The sequence below is a fragment of the Microtus ochrogaster genome, unplaced genomic scaffold (assembly GCF_000317375.1).
Source record: "Microtus ochrogaster isolate Prairie Vole_2 unplaced genomic scaffold, MicOch1.0 UNK25, whole genome shotgun sequence".
NCBI classification, from domain to species: domain Eukaryota; kingdom Metazoa; phylum Chordata; class Mammalia; order Rodentia; family Cricetidae; genus Microtus; species Microtus ochrogaster.
In genome coordinates, this window is record NW_004949123.1 from 142,136 (window position 1) to 154,982 (window position 12,847).

General features: G+C 44.5%; 1 protein-coding gene across 1 annotated transcript in view; it reads left to right on the forward strand.

Moving 5' to 3' along the window:
- The first annotated feature begins 1,397 nt into the window (after positions 1–1,397).
- Positions 1,398–12,847, forward strand: part of Kcna3 (potassium voltage-gated channel subfamily A member 3) — a 17,538-nt gene continuing 6,088 nt past the window's right edge. The window contains exon 1 of the mRNA XM_005367830.3: positions 1,398–4,817. Within this exon, the coding sequence (XP_005367887.1) occupies positions 1,643–3,226 (1,584 nt within the window). The 5' untranslated portion in view covers positions 1,398–1,642 and the 3' untranslated portion in view covers positions 3,227–4,817. The remainder of the gene's footprint in view (positions 4,818–12,847) is intronic.

Below are 12,847 nucleotides of genomic sequence, written 5' to 3' on the forward strand. Positions count from 1 at the left end.
CAAACAAATGTTGAGTTCCCATGATTCCCAAGGTGCTTTGACGGTTGCTAAGAACAGAAGTTGGGCAAGCCCGTTCTATTATAGAGTCTGACGGCTGGGAGAGAGGGTAGAAAAGAATGACCACAAATCACTTACATCAAATTGGATTGTCAGCTCACTTCGGGGAATGATGAGACGTCTAGACAACAGTTCCTCTTTTGCATATGACTGTGATCATTCAAAACAGAATTTTGTAACTCTAGTACTTATACTTGGGGGTAACTAAAATGTCTGGGACCAGAAATTAGGCTTAAAGCCAGCACAACAATTTGGAGAAACAGTTTAAGGGGAATAAATGTTTTCTCTGCGCCCAAAACAAGCAAGAAGGGTACAAGCTGCAAAAATGAAGGCTTTCCCACATTAGCGGCTAAAACAAGGCAAGTGCCCCACCACCAGGGCAGGTGCAGTGTATTAAATAAAATCTGGGTTATCCGGCCTGCTCATGTCTGTCCTGCAGCAGACAAATCATTGAGTTATCTAACCACACAGATGAGGTGTGGTGAATTTTCTTTACCATCCCCCCTCTTATTTTCCCACCGAAAGAAGACTTTAAAAATCAGGCTGCCCTCACTAATCCCAGGCAGAAACTTAGCCCTGATTCTGTCCAGGGTGAACTAGCTATTACGAAAGTGAGGTCTCTGAATGCCTTTAAGGACCCCTTTTTAAGACTCCCGGAAAGACTTCAGACCCTACGTGCCCATTAACTCAGTTGGGCTTCCTGTCCAAACACAATCGTTTACAGCACCTCCACACCGGGTTTTAACAATCTTCTACCGTCCAAATTCAGGATGCTGGCCCCAGACTCACCTCTTGCCCATGCTAAGCACCTAGCCTTCACCCCCTCCTCCCACAACATTCAGGGTCAGGAGGCCTGGTGCCTGGTGTCCTTCCTTCTCCTTTGCCTGGGACTTCTGCTACCTACACTCCTGGAACTTGCCCTTCCTCCTGTCCAGGCAAAGTGTAAAAGGCCAGGAGGTCTGCATCCGAGGGCCAAGGTGTGGTCCTTGAACAGATCTAACAGCCCTGAAATTGGGACTCGGCCACGCGCGGGAAGGGAATACACGCTATCCAGAAGCAAGTGGAGCCCAGGAATGAGGCCAGGCGGCGGGGATCCTCTAGGGCCAGACTGGCTGGGTAGCGGTTCAGAGGTTCCGGAGGGTCTGGGGAAGGGGATGCAAATTGGAGGAGATCCAGTGACAAAGAACCGCAAGGGGCATGGCCAGGAAGCGGGAAGTGCGCGCGCGCGGTGGGCGGGAAACCCGGGGGCGGCGGCGAGGCGGGCGCGCGCCCCGCGGGGAGGGGTGCGGAGGAGGGAGGAGGCGTCTGAACCGTGCAGCCCCGCGCGCCGCGCCAGCCCCAGACAGAGCCTCGCCGCAGCCGCAGCAACAGGCGGCGGGCCGGGCTCGCGGGGCGGAGGCGGCGGCGGGGCGGGGAGCTCGAGGAAAAGCGACTCGGGGCTGCAAGGAAGAAGAGCACCGCCGCCTCCCGCGCTCGACCGCCGCAGCCCTCCACCCGCCACCGCCGCGCCCACCCTGCGCAGGACCCCGCGAGCGGCGGCGCGCGCACCCTGCAGAGCCCCGGCGGTGCCGAGCTGCCGCCAGACATGACCGTGGTGCCCGGGGACCACCTGCTGGAGCCAGAGGCTGCGGGCGGCGGCGGTGGGGACCCGCCTCAGGGAGGCTGTGCCAGCGGCGGCGGCGGTGGCTGCGACCGGTACGAGCCGCTGCCGCCCGCGCTGCCCGCTGCGGGCGAGCAGGAATGCTGCGGGGAGCGCGTGGTCATCAACATCTCGGGGCTGCGCTTCGAGACGCAGCTAAAGACCCTCTGCCAGTTCCCCGAGACGCTGCTGGGCGACCCCAAGCGGCGCATGCGGTACTTCGACCCGCTCCGCAATGAGTACTTCTTCGACCGCAACCGCCCCAGCTTCGACGCCATCCTCTACTACTACCAGTCGGGGGGCCGCATCCGCCGACCGGTCAATGTGCCCATTGACATCTTCTCCGAGGAGATCCGCTTCTATCAGCTGGGCGAGGAGGCCATGGAGAAGTTCCGTGAGGACGAGGGCTTCCTGCGGGAGGAGGAGCGGCCCCTGCCCCGCAGAGACTTCCAGCGTCAGGTGTGGCTGCTCTTCGAATACCCTGAGAGCTCGGGGCCGGCCCGGGGCATTGCCATCGTGTCGGTGTTGGTCATCCTCATCTCCATTGTCATCTTTTGCTTAGAGACCCTGCCCGAGTTCCGAGATGAGAAAGACTACCCCGCCTCCCCGTCGCAGGACGTGTTCGAGGCCACCAACAACAGCACATCGGGGACCGCCTCTGGAGCCTCCAGCTTTTCGGACCCCTTCTTCGTGGTGGAAACCCTGTGCATCATCTGGTTCTCCTTTGAGCTGCTGGTGCGGTTCTTTGCTTGCCCCAGTAAAGCCACCTTCTCCAGAAATATCATGAACCTGATAGACATTGTGGCCATCATCCCTTATTTCATCACTCTGGGCACTGAACTGGCTGAGCGACAGGGTAATGGGCAGCAAGCCATGTCTCTGGCCATCCTAAGGGTCATCCGCCTAGTAAGGGTCTTCCGCATCTTCAAGCTCTCCCGCCACTCTAAGGGGCTGCAGATCCTGGGGCAGACTCTGAAGGCATCCATGCGAGAGCTGGGGCTGCTCATCTTCTTCCTCTTTATAGGGGTCATCCTCTTCTCCAGTGCTGTCTACTTTGCTGAGGCAGACGACCCTTCTTCGGGTTTTAACAGTATCCCAGATGCCTTCTGGTGGGCAGTGGTAACCATGACAACTGTCGGCTATGGTGATATGCACCCAGTGACCATAGGAGGCAAGATTGTGGGCTCACTTTGTGCCATCGCAGGTGTCTTGACCATTGCATTGCCAGTTCCTGTGATTGTTTCCAACTTCAATTACTTCTACCACCGGGAGACAGAAGGGGAAGAGCAGGCCCAGTACATGCATGTGGGAAGTTGCCAGCACCTCTCCTCTTCAGCCGAGGAGCTCCGAAAAGCCCGGAGTAACTCCACCCTGAGTAAGTCGGAGTATATGGTGATCGAAGAGGGGGGCATGAACCACAGCGCTTTCCCCCAGACCCCTTTCAAAACGGGCAACTCCACCGCCACTTGCACCACGAACAATAATCCCAACTCGTGTGTCAACATTAAAAAGATATTCACTGATGTCTAATATATGATACGGTTGACAGACTGTGCCCAGTATTGTGTGGACTGTGCCCCCTTTGGTCTGTGTATGCCCTTGATTTGTACATTTCCAGACCATTCATCAAGGAAAGGCCATAAAAAAGTGGAAAAGCACACTGCATTCTCCCTCTCCCTGCCGCTTCATACTGACACAGGTGCCTGTTCTGCAAGTGGGCTGCGTTCTCTCAGCTCTTTTTTCTTAATCTCTCTCCTCGTCTTTTAATTTTGTGACCAACAAACTTACATTAAGGCTTGATTTCTAGTCACCGCCCATGAAAACCCACATCCTGGGAGGAAACGAAACTTCAGGGGTCGGAGTAACTGTTTAACCTCAAAATCAAAAGATAGCTGTCTCTTTACTGAGTAGAGGAGGCGGAACTTAAATGATGCTCCTTGTTTGGTGAGCCGTTCGTTAGTGTTTGTGAACTGTTTGGTTTAATTACCCAGCCTCTGGATATGTGGACAGAAAGTCTAACTAGAGCGATGGCTTATAAACCCACCATGCATTGACTTTGTTTTTGACCAGTCTTTCCATCTGAATCTCTCCTCTAAGAATTTAAGGCTCGCAATAACTTTGAACCAAAAGGGAAATGGCCCAAATGTCCTGATCTGACTATTAACTCTTTGAAATTTGCAAAGCGTTTTGCGAGTATTAGACACGGATTCCAGTGAAGTTGTGCGTACGTGCCCCAGCCAACATCTACAAACGTCTAAGAAACTCGTTTTCAGTGCTGTCAAGAGCAACAACAAAGAATCCTAACGCATGTAAGAGATAAGCTTCTGAGGTGTCAGGAGATTAAAGTGACAGACACCCCTTCCAGCGGAAGTTACTAATTCGGACCTGACTGATGCAGTTCCCATAGCAACCCATGTTTCCTGGGAAACCCGAAAAAGGTTGTCATGGCATCTTTTGCTCTTTAGCCCCACCCCCCTCAGGCCTTGCCGTTTCCACAGTAACCTTTCCAGATGGTTCCTACTAACATGATTTCATAAAGAAAAAAATACTATTTGAATAAACCGCACAAATTAAGTGTAAGACGGTAAAGAGGTGAAATGAATCATAAGATGCTTTTTTTATATTTTATATAAATCATTACTGTTATCCCATAATGACTGAATCAAAAAGGAGAAGATCATCTTTGGAATGTTACACGTAAGCCACAATAAGTCAGACTCTGAATTAGATTTCAGGTTTTTTGGTAACAAATTTTAAAGATGCTCCTGCACAGTTCTTTCACCGAGAAATGACAAGCCGAGAAACGAAGTGACAACAACAATATAAACATGTCCTGTGCAAAAGCAAGTGAAAGTCAGTGTACTCCAAAGTCTTACTACAAGAGACCTTCAGATTTCCTGTTACAAAAGAAAAAGAAGTCCATCCGGACCCCACAACAGAACTGTCACCATTCCAGCACTTGAAAAGCAAAATTAACCTCCGATGTATGAGGGATGCAGGTTTTAAGGAGCGTATTATAGCCAATGAAAAGGAGGATGGATCAGGAAGGAATCAGGCCTTGGAAGAACACCTGCAGATTTCAGGCACATGCTGAGGGGTGCCAGCAGACAGGCAGAATCAGGTGAGCACTGTGGCTGTGTGTTTTAGAGTGGTCTGTTTTGCAGGGAACCAGGCAAGCGTCATTCCTAGCTAGGTTTATCTTTGCAAAATCAACAGCTTTATTAATACATGCCAATTGCCTTTTGAGAAGCTCGTTAGGAAATTTTCCCCATGTGTCTGGTTATCTTTTGGTTCCCATTGTTCATTGTAAAAGGATACAGAAATTTTTCTACTGAACAGCCTTTAGCCAAGCTGAACTGAAAATTATTCCATTGCTTTGACCAACCCACTTGGCTTCTGAACAACTTGTTTCCCCTTTAAAATGAATTAAAAAGCAGCCCCTACAACTGCTAGATTAGAGGTGCAGTTACATAATTCCTTAGTATCAGTAGTTCTTGAAGTATATGCTTAAAATTGAAATAGGGTTGGGCAGTTTACTTCAACGTAGTCATTTTGCTTTATGTGTGTTGTATGAATTAATACACTGCTTTTGGGCTTTGGTGGCACATAAGTAGTCTGTCCCTCTAGAGTACATGACAGTACTCTCATTTTCAAAGCTCGCAAAATCATTTCAGGTAATCTCTCATAAGCCTACCTAACATATTTGTGCATTTGAGAGACTGGGAAATATTAATGGAGGTTCTAAAAAGAAAGATAAAGGAAATATGAGGGGAAAAGGTAGGGGCAATAATTCCCTGTCTACCTGGTTGCTGTTTGTTCTTCGTGTCTAAACAGAATTTTACCTACTTTCCTTTGCTTGTATGACCTTTGGACAATTCACATTTTGATCTATGAGTTGGTATTTTTGCTAGAGAGGCATTCTTTTCATAATTCCTTTTGGTAATATTAGAGCAGTCACCTAAAAGATTCACATAAAGGTAACACTTTTACTGCTATTTAGGAATGTAAGCACCTTGCTTATTTTCATAAACAGATTATGTTAGCCGATATATTTTTATGCTTCTTAAATAAGAGGAGGTTGAAGGACACCTTTTGTTTTCTTAACCAGAGAAATAGCACAGGTTTTGACTCATAGCATTCAGGTGATGTAATTGCTTCCAGTCGCCATATTGGAGACTCCTTAAAGGTTATAGGTTCAGTGTTTTGATTTGGAGATGCTTGACGATTTGGGTACTGTGCCTAGCACAGAAAGTAGGGCCTTGTGTTTGTCAGGTTAACGCTCTCACCTTACATTAGTATTTCCCGGCTTTTAGTGAAGTGGCTGAAAGAAACTGTTTGCAGTCTTAGAGCAGGGTTTGGCTCCTGTCTCTGCTGAATGACCTTGAGAACATTACATAACTTCTCTATTCCTTACTTCCTTTTTCGTAATATAAAAGTAATAAATAGTCCTTCATACATTTTTGTATTAAATAATTTAATGACGCACGTCAGATTAAGAGACTACATGGTCTTATGGTCACTCCTTATGAGCGTTGTATAGTTAATGCAAAGCTTTGTGAATAAGAAACCAGTGATTTCCTGTTTGTACTAACGCAGTTAACATTTGTTAAGCATCAGCAACGCCCTGGACACTTGTCAGTTCTGTGGTGGCATTAACCTCGTTTCAGTGAGGATGAGCACAAGATGACAGATGCTAAAGTGCTTCCCTGTGACTTCAAGCTAGTGAGACACCCAGCCACAAGTAAAAGCCAGGTCATGATGACTCTAAAGCCATGCTAGTTTTGTGGTGCGTCCTGAAAGATAAGATAAATCCCTTCAACTTTTAAGTTTGACTTCAGTCCATGTTACTAATTAGTATGTAGAAACCTCGTCAGCCCTCTGAAAATTAGCCCTTTCTTAGGAATGAGACCTGTGTAACCAGGAGAACCAAACCTAAGACATTTAAATCAGATTGAGATTGACTTTCTTTATAACATAATTGACGTATCTGGATTTAACCTTAGAAGCCATTATCAGTAATGTTAGGGATGGCTGCAAGGACAACGGTATTTCTGGGGTTTTTATAGTCATTTCCTGTTTGCATTATTTTAATTGGCAATATGATAAATAACATTATATAAATTATTAAACTTTTCATTTCCTGTACTTTGCTTAGGCTTCTGAGGAACCATATCGGAAATTAGTGTAAACATTTGACTCTTGCAAGAAAAGTAAGGGTTGCTTACAACAGGACAGAAAATAGGAGGTTCTCGGGCCACTGAGATTTTTGGCATTAATGACTCACCTAGCCACTCCACGAGTCAGTAAGAGACTGCAGGAAAACAGTAAGACCTTGTATACTGGGTATAGACCCTTCTCCAAGGCTCTAAATCTTTTATAACATGAAAATGGGTAATGATTTGAGCTTTAGAGTAGCGTGCTAACGAATGCACCTTTGCCTGTGCCAGTTAGCTTTGCCAACTACAGGCTTCACTGTTGAACTTAGCTGAGCATCTTGAGTGTTGAAAGGAGATGCATGTGAGTTATGTGGCTGGATCGGTCCAACTCAGCACCACCTCGGGAGGATGCCTGTGCCCCACAGCCAGTGATCCAGTGCAGACCATAGAGGCTAACATTTAGTATTTATTTTTCTTGTGTGGTGTTTTAAACTCACATTGTGCCAAAATCAAACATTGTCTAACTATGGTGACAAAACGAGGTGGGAAAGAAAGTGTTATTTCTAAACTTCTAAACAGAATTTCAGGATTGATCAACTTTTATATACATAGTAGATGATATTTAAAGTTATGGTTTACATGACACGTATTTACAAGTTTGTCATATAACACACCCAGGCAACAGCTTTGTACACAGCATATAACTACGGCACATAATGGCATACACCAATAGTTCACTCCTTTGAGAACCGTAAGTATATTTCCTACACATTGAAATTTTCAGCACTTGTCTATAGCAGTTTCAAGTCCTTTCCACCTCTCAGCTGTGACTAAAAGTGATAACCCCTCCCACTAAGAAATGCAAAGAAGCATGTGCCCCTCAATCCGGAGACGTGCAGAAACACTGTGAGGCCGAGGCGAGAAGTTCTAGACCTGGGAGAAGCTATTTAGGTAGGGATTACGTCTTAGGATTTTTTTGCTTTCTGTTTTGTAATGGGCCTTTTCAACTAAGGAAGATAGAATTGCCGGTTTGTAGGATTTCCTATGTTGTGCTGAGGCGCGTGCGTGTGTGTGTGTGTGTGTGTGTGTGTGTGTGTGTGTTATACACCTTCTGTGAAGGCATTTATCTTTGAGAAAAGATAAATCAGGGGAAATTTTAAGAAATGGAAAACTATGAAACGCCAAACCTTATTACAAATTTTAACTTCCTGCCCGAAAATGGTCAGTGTGATATGGCGTCTGATACTAGTATTCATTGTGTGCTCATTTTCAGCCTGCAAATACAGCCTAACGACTCCAGTTCGTTAGAGAGTTACAGCTGCTTGTCTTGGGTTTGAGTTGTAAAGATAACATATCCCCAAAAGGCATCTTTGTGACCTCCCTCCCTTTTTCCTTCCTTCCTCCCTTTGCCCTCCATCAGATGCATTTTCCTTGCACTTCAAAATGCGCACCATCGTGCACTTTAGAAAGGAGTCCTGGAAAAGAGGCTCCATCATCTTCTTGAGGGCCATATTGTTATCACAACCTAGGTGAAGAACAGTTCCCTGGAAAATTCCTAGGGCTCTGGTCATTAGTAAAATAGCAACTGAATAAACCCCAAATAGTGTTTCTTCATATCTGAAGAGTGATAGAACAGCTGCTTATTCAGGGCTCAGGTGTTGCATATGATGAGGTCCCTCGTTCGTTTGTGGAAGAGGGAAGCATTTTCTCTTCCTGTGAGCTTCCAAGTTGGGACTGTCACTGTACCAAGTCTCTGGGGAATTTATGAGGAGATCCCCACGAGCTTTTCACTAAGAAGGCTATCCTCAAACTGTCATTGTCTCTCACCCAGATTTTTATTGACCCTACTAATTGATACCCCAGCTTCTTTATTTATTTATTATTTATTTATTTATTAAGGATTTCTGCCTCCTATACCCCAGCTTCTATCTTTTCCCTTGACTCAGTTCTTAGCATAAAACCCTCAGTAATCCTTTCTTATTTTCTTTGTTTTTTTTTTTATTGGGTCTTTCTTGTTCTTTTTGTTTGTTTGTTTGGTTGGTTGGTTGGATGGTTGGTTCCTCGGGAACAAGGCTAGCCTGGAACTCACTCCATAGACCAGGTGCATCTTGAACTCGTAGCAGTCTTCCTGTATGGGCCTTACAGTGGTCTGCACAGCCCTACCTAATTCTCTAACTCTTCTGGCTTTATTTGCCTTCCTGACACTTGGTCCACAGCGCTCTACATGCTCTTTTTAAAATGGAGAAATCATCTCCACCTTGCAGGGTTTGTGCTGGCTGCTCCTTCTGCGTAGTATGCTCGAGCCTTCAAGCATCATCCATATAACATTCATATGACTCAGTGCATCGCCCCCTTGCTGTGTCACCATCTCTTCCCAGCCTTCCCAGCCAGTCTGCTTGCCACTGCAGCCCCGTTTGTGCCTTTCTCTCTTTAATCTTCCTTCTAGCATAGTACGCATTTTGTCTATGCGATTTATTATTTTCTCTTTCCTTCCTTGAGGCCATGACCTGGACTGGTACCTGAAACACATTTGTGTTCAGTGTGTATTTCTTGGAGGAACATGTGGGTTTTCTTGCATGGTTTTCCCTGGACTGGTACCTGAAACACATTGTGTTCAGTGTGTATTTCTTGGAGGAACATGTGGGGTTTCTTGCATGGTTTTCATTGATGCAGGGCCCCCACTCCTTATCATGCTCTCATGGGTAAAATGTCTACAGTTTTGTCCATTGGAAAGACTTCAGTGTAGATAACATACTTCAGATTCCTATAAGAAGCTCTACCCGTTTGTAAGGATGCAATCCCTTGATTAAATATGGACATCATCAAGGGTGCTTAGCACTTAAGATGTTTCCCAGAGACCGTGGATCCTACATAGAAGCTAGTAGAGTACTTCTTATAGCTAGCAATCCTCTTCATACATGCGGACAAAGACTTATGGACCCGAGTGTTACAGAAAATCCCAACAGATGACTCCCCTGGGAATTAACCTTTCCATTAACCAAAGATACTGCCACGGTTTTAGATAGCGTTGTGGCAGATGTATTCTCTTTGGCAGGATGTGCGATTCTGCTGATTTAGAGAGAAATGTGTTTCTCTATACTCCCGTTGAATTGTCTCCATTCCCAGGCAAATCAGACCAGTGGATGAGCTGGAGGTTTCTTCTGCACATCCAGGCGGCATTGTTTTCTTACTAAATGAGTCAACAAATTAAAATCAACATATGTGTTTGAGTTTACATACATAAACCAACAGAAGTTAGAGACTCCATTCGGCAGCTTATCTAATAAGCCTATATGGAACCAAATACTCCATCTGAAAATATCTTGCTAGGTCTTCTTAAAGAAATGACATAAAACAAAAAGTAGAAATAAATACTTTAATGTCTCGTTTTTCATGCTTTTAAATTTTTGAATTGTGTATGTATTTGTGCGTGGGTGGGTGTGCCCACAATACAGTTGTGGAGGTCAGCAGACAACTACCTTTCAGGAGTTGCTTCTCTCTTTCCACTGTGTGGGTTGCAAGAATCAAACCTGGGTCATCAGGCTTGGTGGCACGTGCCTTCACCCACTGAACCGTCTTGCTGGTTCCCATATGTTAGATTTCAATGACACTTAGTCTCTCTAAATACGAACTGTAGTTTCATTGCTTTATTCCTAAAGTCTGTGAACTTTTTAGCTGCATCCCTTTTTACTGATCTGAGAAGAGCAGTTTGTTATGCTGTGTAAGATTTAGATATTTTACTTACATGTTTAGATCTGTGAATTTTAGATATTCATAGGTAGCAGACTTAAATATTCCTCATGTTACTCAAAGTAACATTGATTCAGTTTGGCAAGCTCACTTCCCAATGAATTTCCTGTTTTTTGACAATGCTCACATCTTTCAGATTGCTAACTTTAAGTACTGTTGTGTTTAAATTTTTCATTACTTGCCAAGATTTCATAACTTCCAAAACTTCAACCAGAAAACTACATAATAGAGAAGACACTTTCCTAGTCTTTGGGCTTATTCGTTACTGTTTAGCTGCTGGAACTGTAGAACTTACTGGTGATATGGCCAACATTAAGTGTTTTGTTTTGGGGTTTTTTGTTTGTTTGTTTTTGTTTTATGGTTTTGTTTTGTTTTTGTTTTTCTGAGACCGGGTTTCTCTGTGAAACAGTCCTGGCTGTCCTGGAACTCTCTTTGTAAACCAGGCTGGCCTCGAACTCACAGAGATCCACCTGCCTCTTCCTCCCGAGTGCTGGGATTAAAAGCATGTGCCACCACCGCCTGGCATATGAACTTTTTAATAGATGTCAAAATACAGGCACATCATGAGAACAAAGTTCCCATAAATCTACATTTTTAGAATGAATCCAAACCTCTCATCAAATACACATTGTTCAGTGGGCTGAATCTATATTTCTTTCTCTTTGAACTTGATAGAATTATGAGTTTCTTCTTTGCAACTGAATAGTTATTAAACTTTGCCCATTCTTGTCCCCCTTTTGAGCAGGTTTCTTTATAGGTCATCATTTTTAACAATACCTCCTATCTCTTTTATAAAATTCATTTTGATAGTTAATGTCTATTCTTTTCAACCCACTTCTTATCCACTAACATAAGCATTCTTATACTATCCAGATAGCACCTTTATTTTTTATTTCTATAGAATTACAACTTTATCTACATTTATAACCTGTTAAGATACTGTATGATTCATGTATGTGAGTGCAGGTTTATGTGGGCATGTGTCCACATGTATACAGAGAACGGAGCTCAACCGTGGGTGTCATTCCTCAGGAGCTATCCACCATGTATTTTAAATGGGATCTCTCTCATTTGCCTGGGGCTTACCAAGCAGGCTAGACTGGCTGGCCAATCAGCGCAAGGGTCTCCAGGATGAGTTTACAAGCATATACCACCAAGCCCTGCCTTTCTGATGATCGAACTTATGTCCTCATTCTTGTGCAGCAAGTTCTTTACCAGCTGTGCCATCCACCCAGCCCTACATTATTCTTACCAGATATTTCAAAGCCTTCACAGGAAGTAGTGGACACATGAGATTTAAAACAGGAAGCCCAGTCACTTTACTGAATTGTAATGGTAACAAAACAAGTGAAACTTAACTGAACCATCTCAAGACAAATAGACCGAAGGCTCAGCAAGCAAAGAATAAGGACTTACATTCTAAATGGAGGCCATATCATTCATGTTATTAGTGTTTTCTTCCTAGTGGCAATTAATAATTAAACTGCTGGAGTTTCCATATTTTCATAATAAAAATTAAGCATATTTTAGATATATTCTTATTTTTTACTCAAGAAAAATAGTGTAAAGAAAGTGTTGACCGTATGACCAAGTGCGATCCATACCACCAAGAAAAATGTTTCTGCAGATAATTGCTAAAGTGCATAGCTTGATGAGTGAACAATTCTCCCATCAAAAGTGCGGTGGAATCCCAGATCCTCATCTTTTCAGGGACATCCGCTAAAGCCAGGAGTGTATGTGAGGAAGAGTCTTCTCCGTGAGCCTGATAGATAATGTTCACACGTTTAAAAATCTCTGTTTATGTCTTTGTGGGTTTCCTTTGTATTACGGAATAAGCAGATGTTTTGATGACATAACCCGAATTTAATGTATCCTTTTTTTTTATCCACTTAGCATACCTATAGTGAGGACCCAAAATGTGTCAGACACTGCAAGGCGGTTGGGACTTGCCTTTGTAATATATAAAATGTCTGCTGTGTACCACAGTCCGTTCTGGATTCTGGATAAAACTGAAAACCAGGAGAGGGAGTTCACCAAACCTATAGCCTTCTTTTCTTGGTTCTTCGCAGCCCCTGACAGAGTAGTTTTTGTTTTAATCCTTTAAAGTGATAGATAACTGCACATAGTCATGTTTTAAGGATCATTAGATTTGTAATAAAAGGGTGCTAGGCTCTCACACTCACACGGCTTTCTTCCCTTCCCTTCCCTTCCCTCCCTTCCCTTCCCTTCCCTCCCCTCCCCTCCC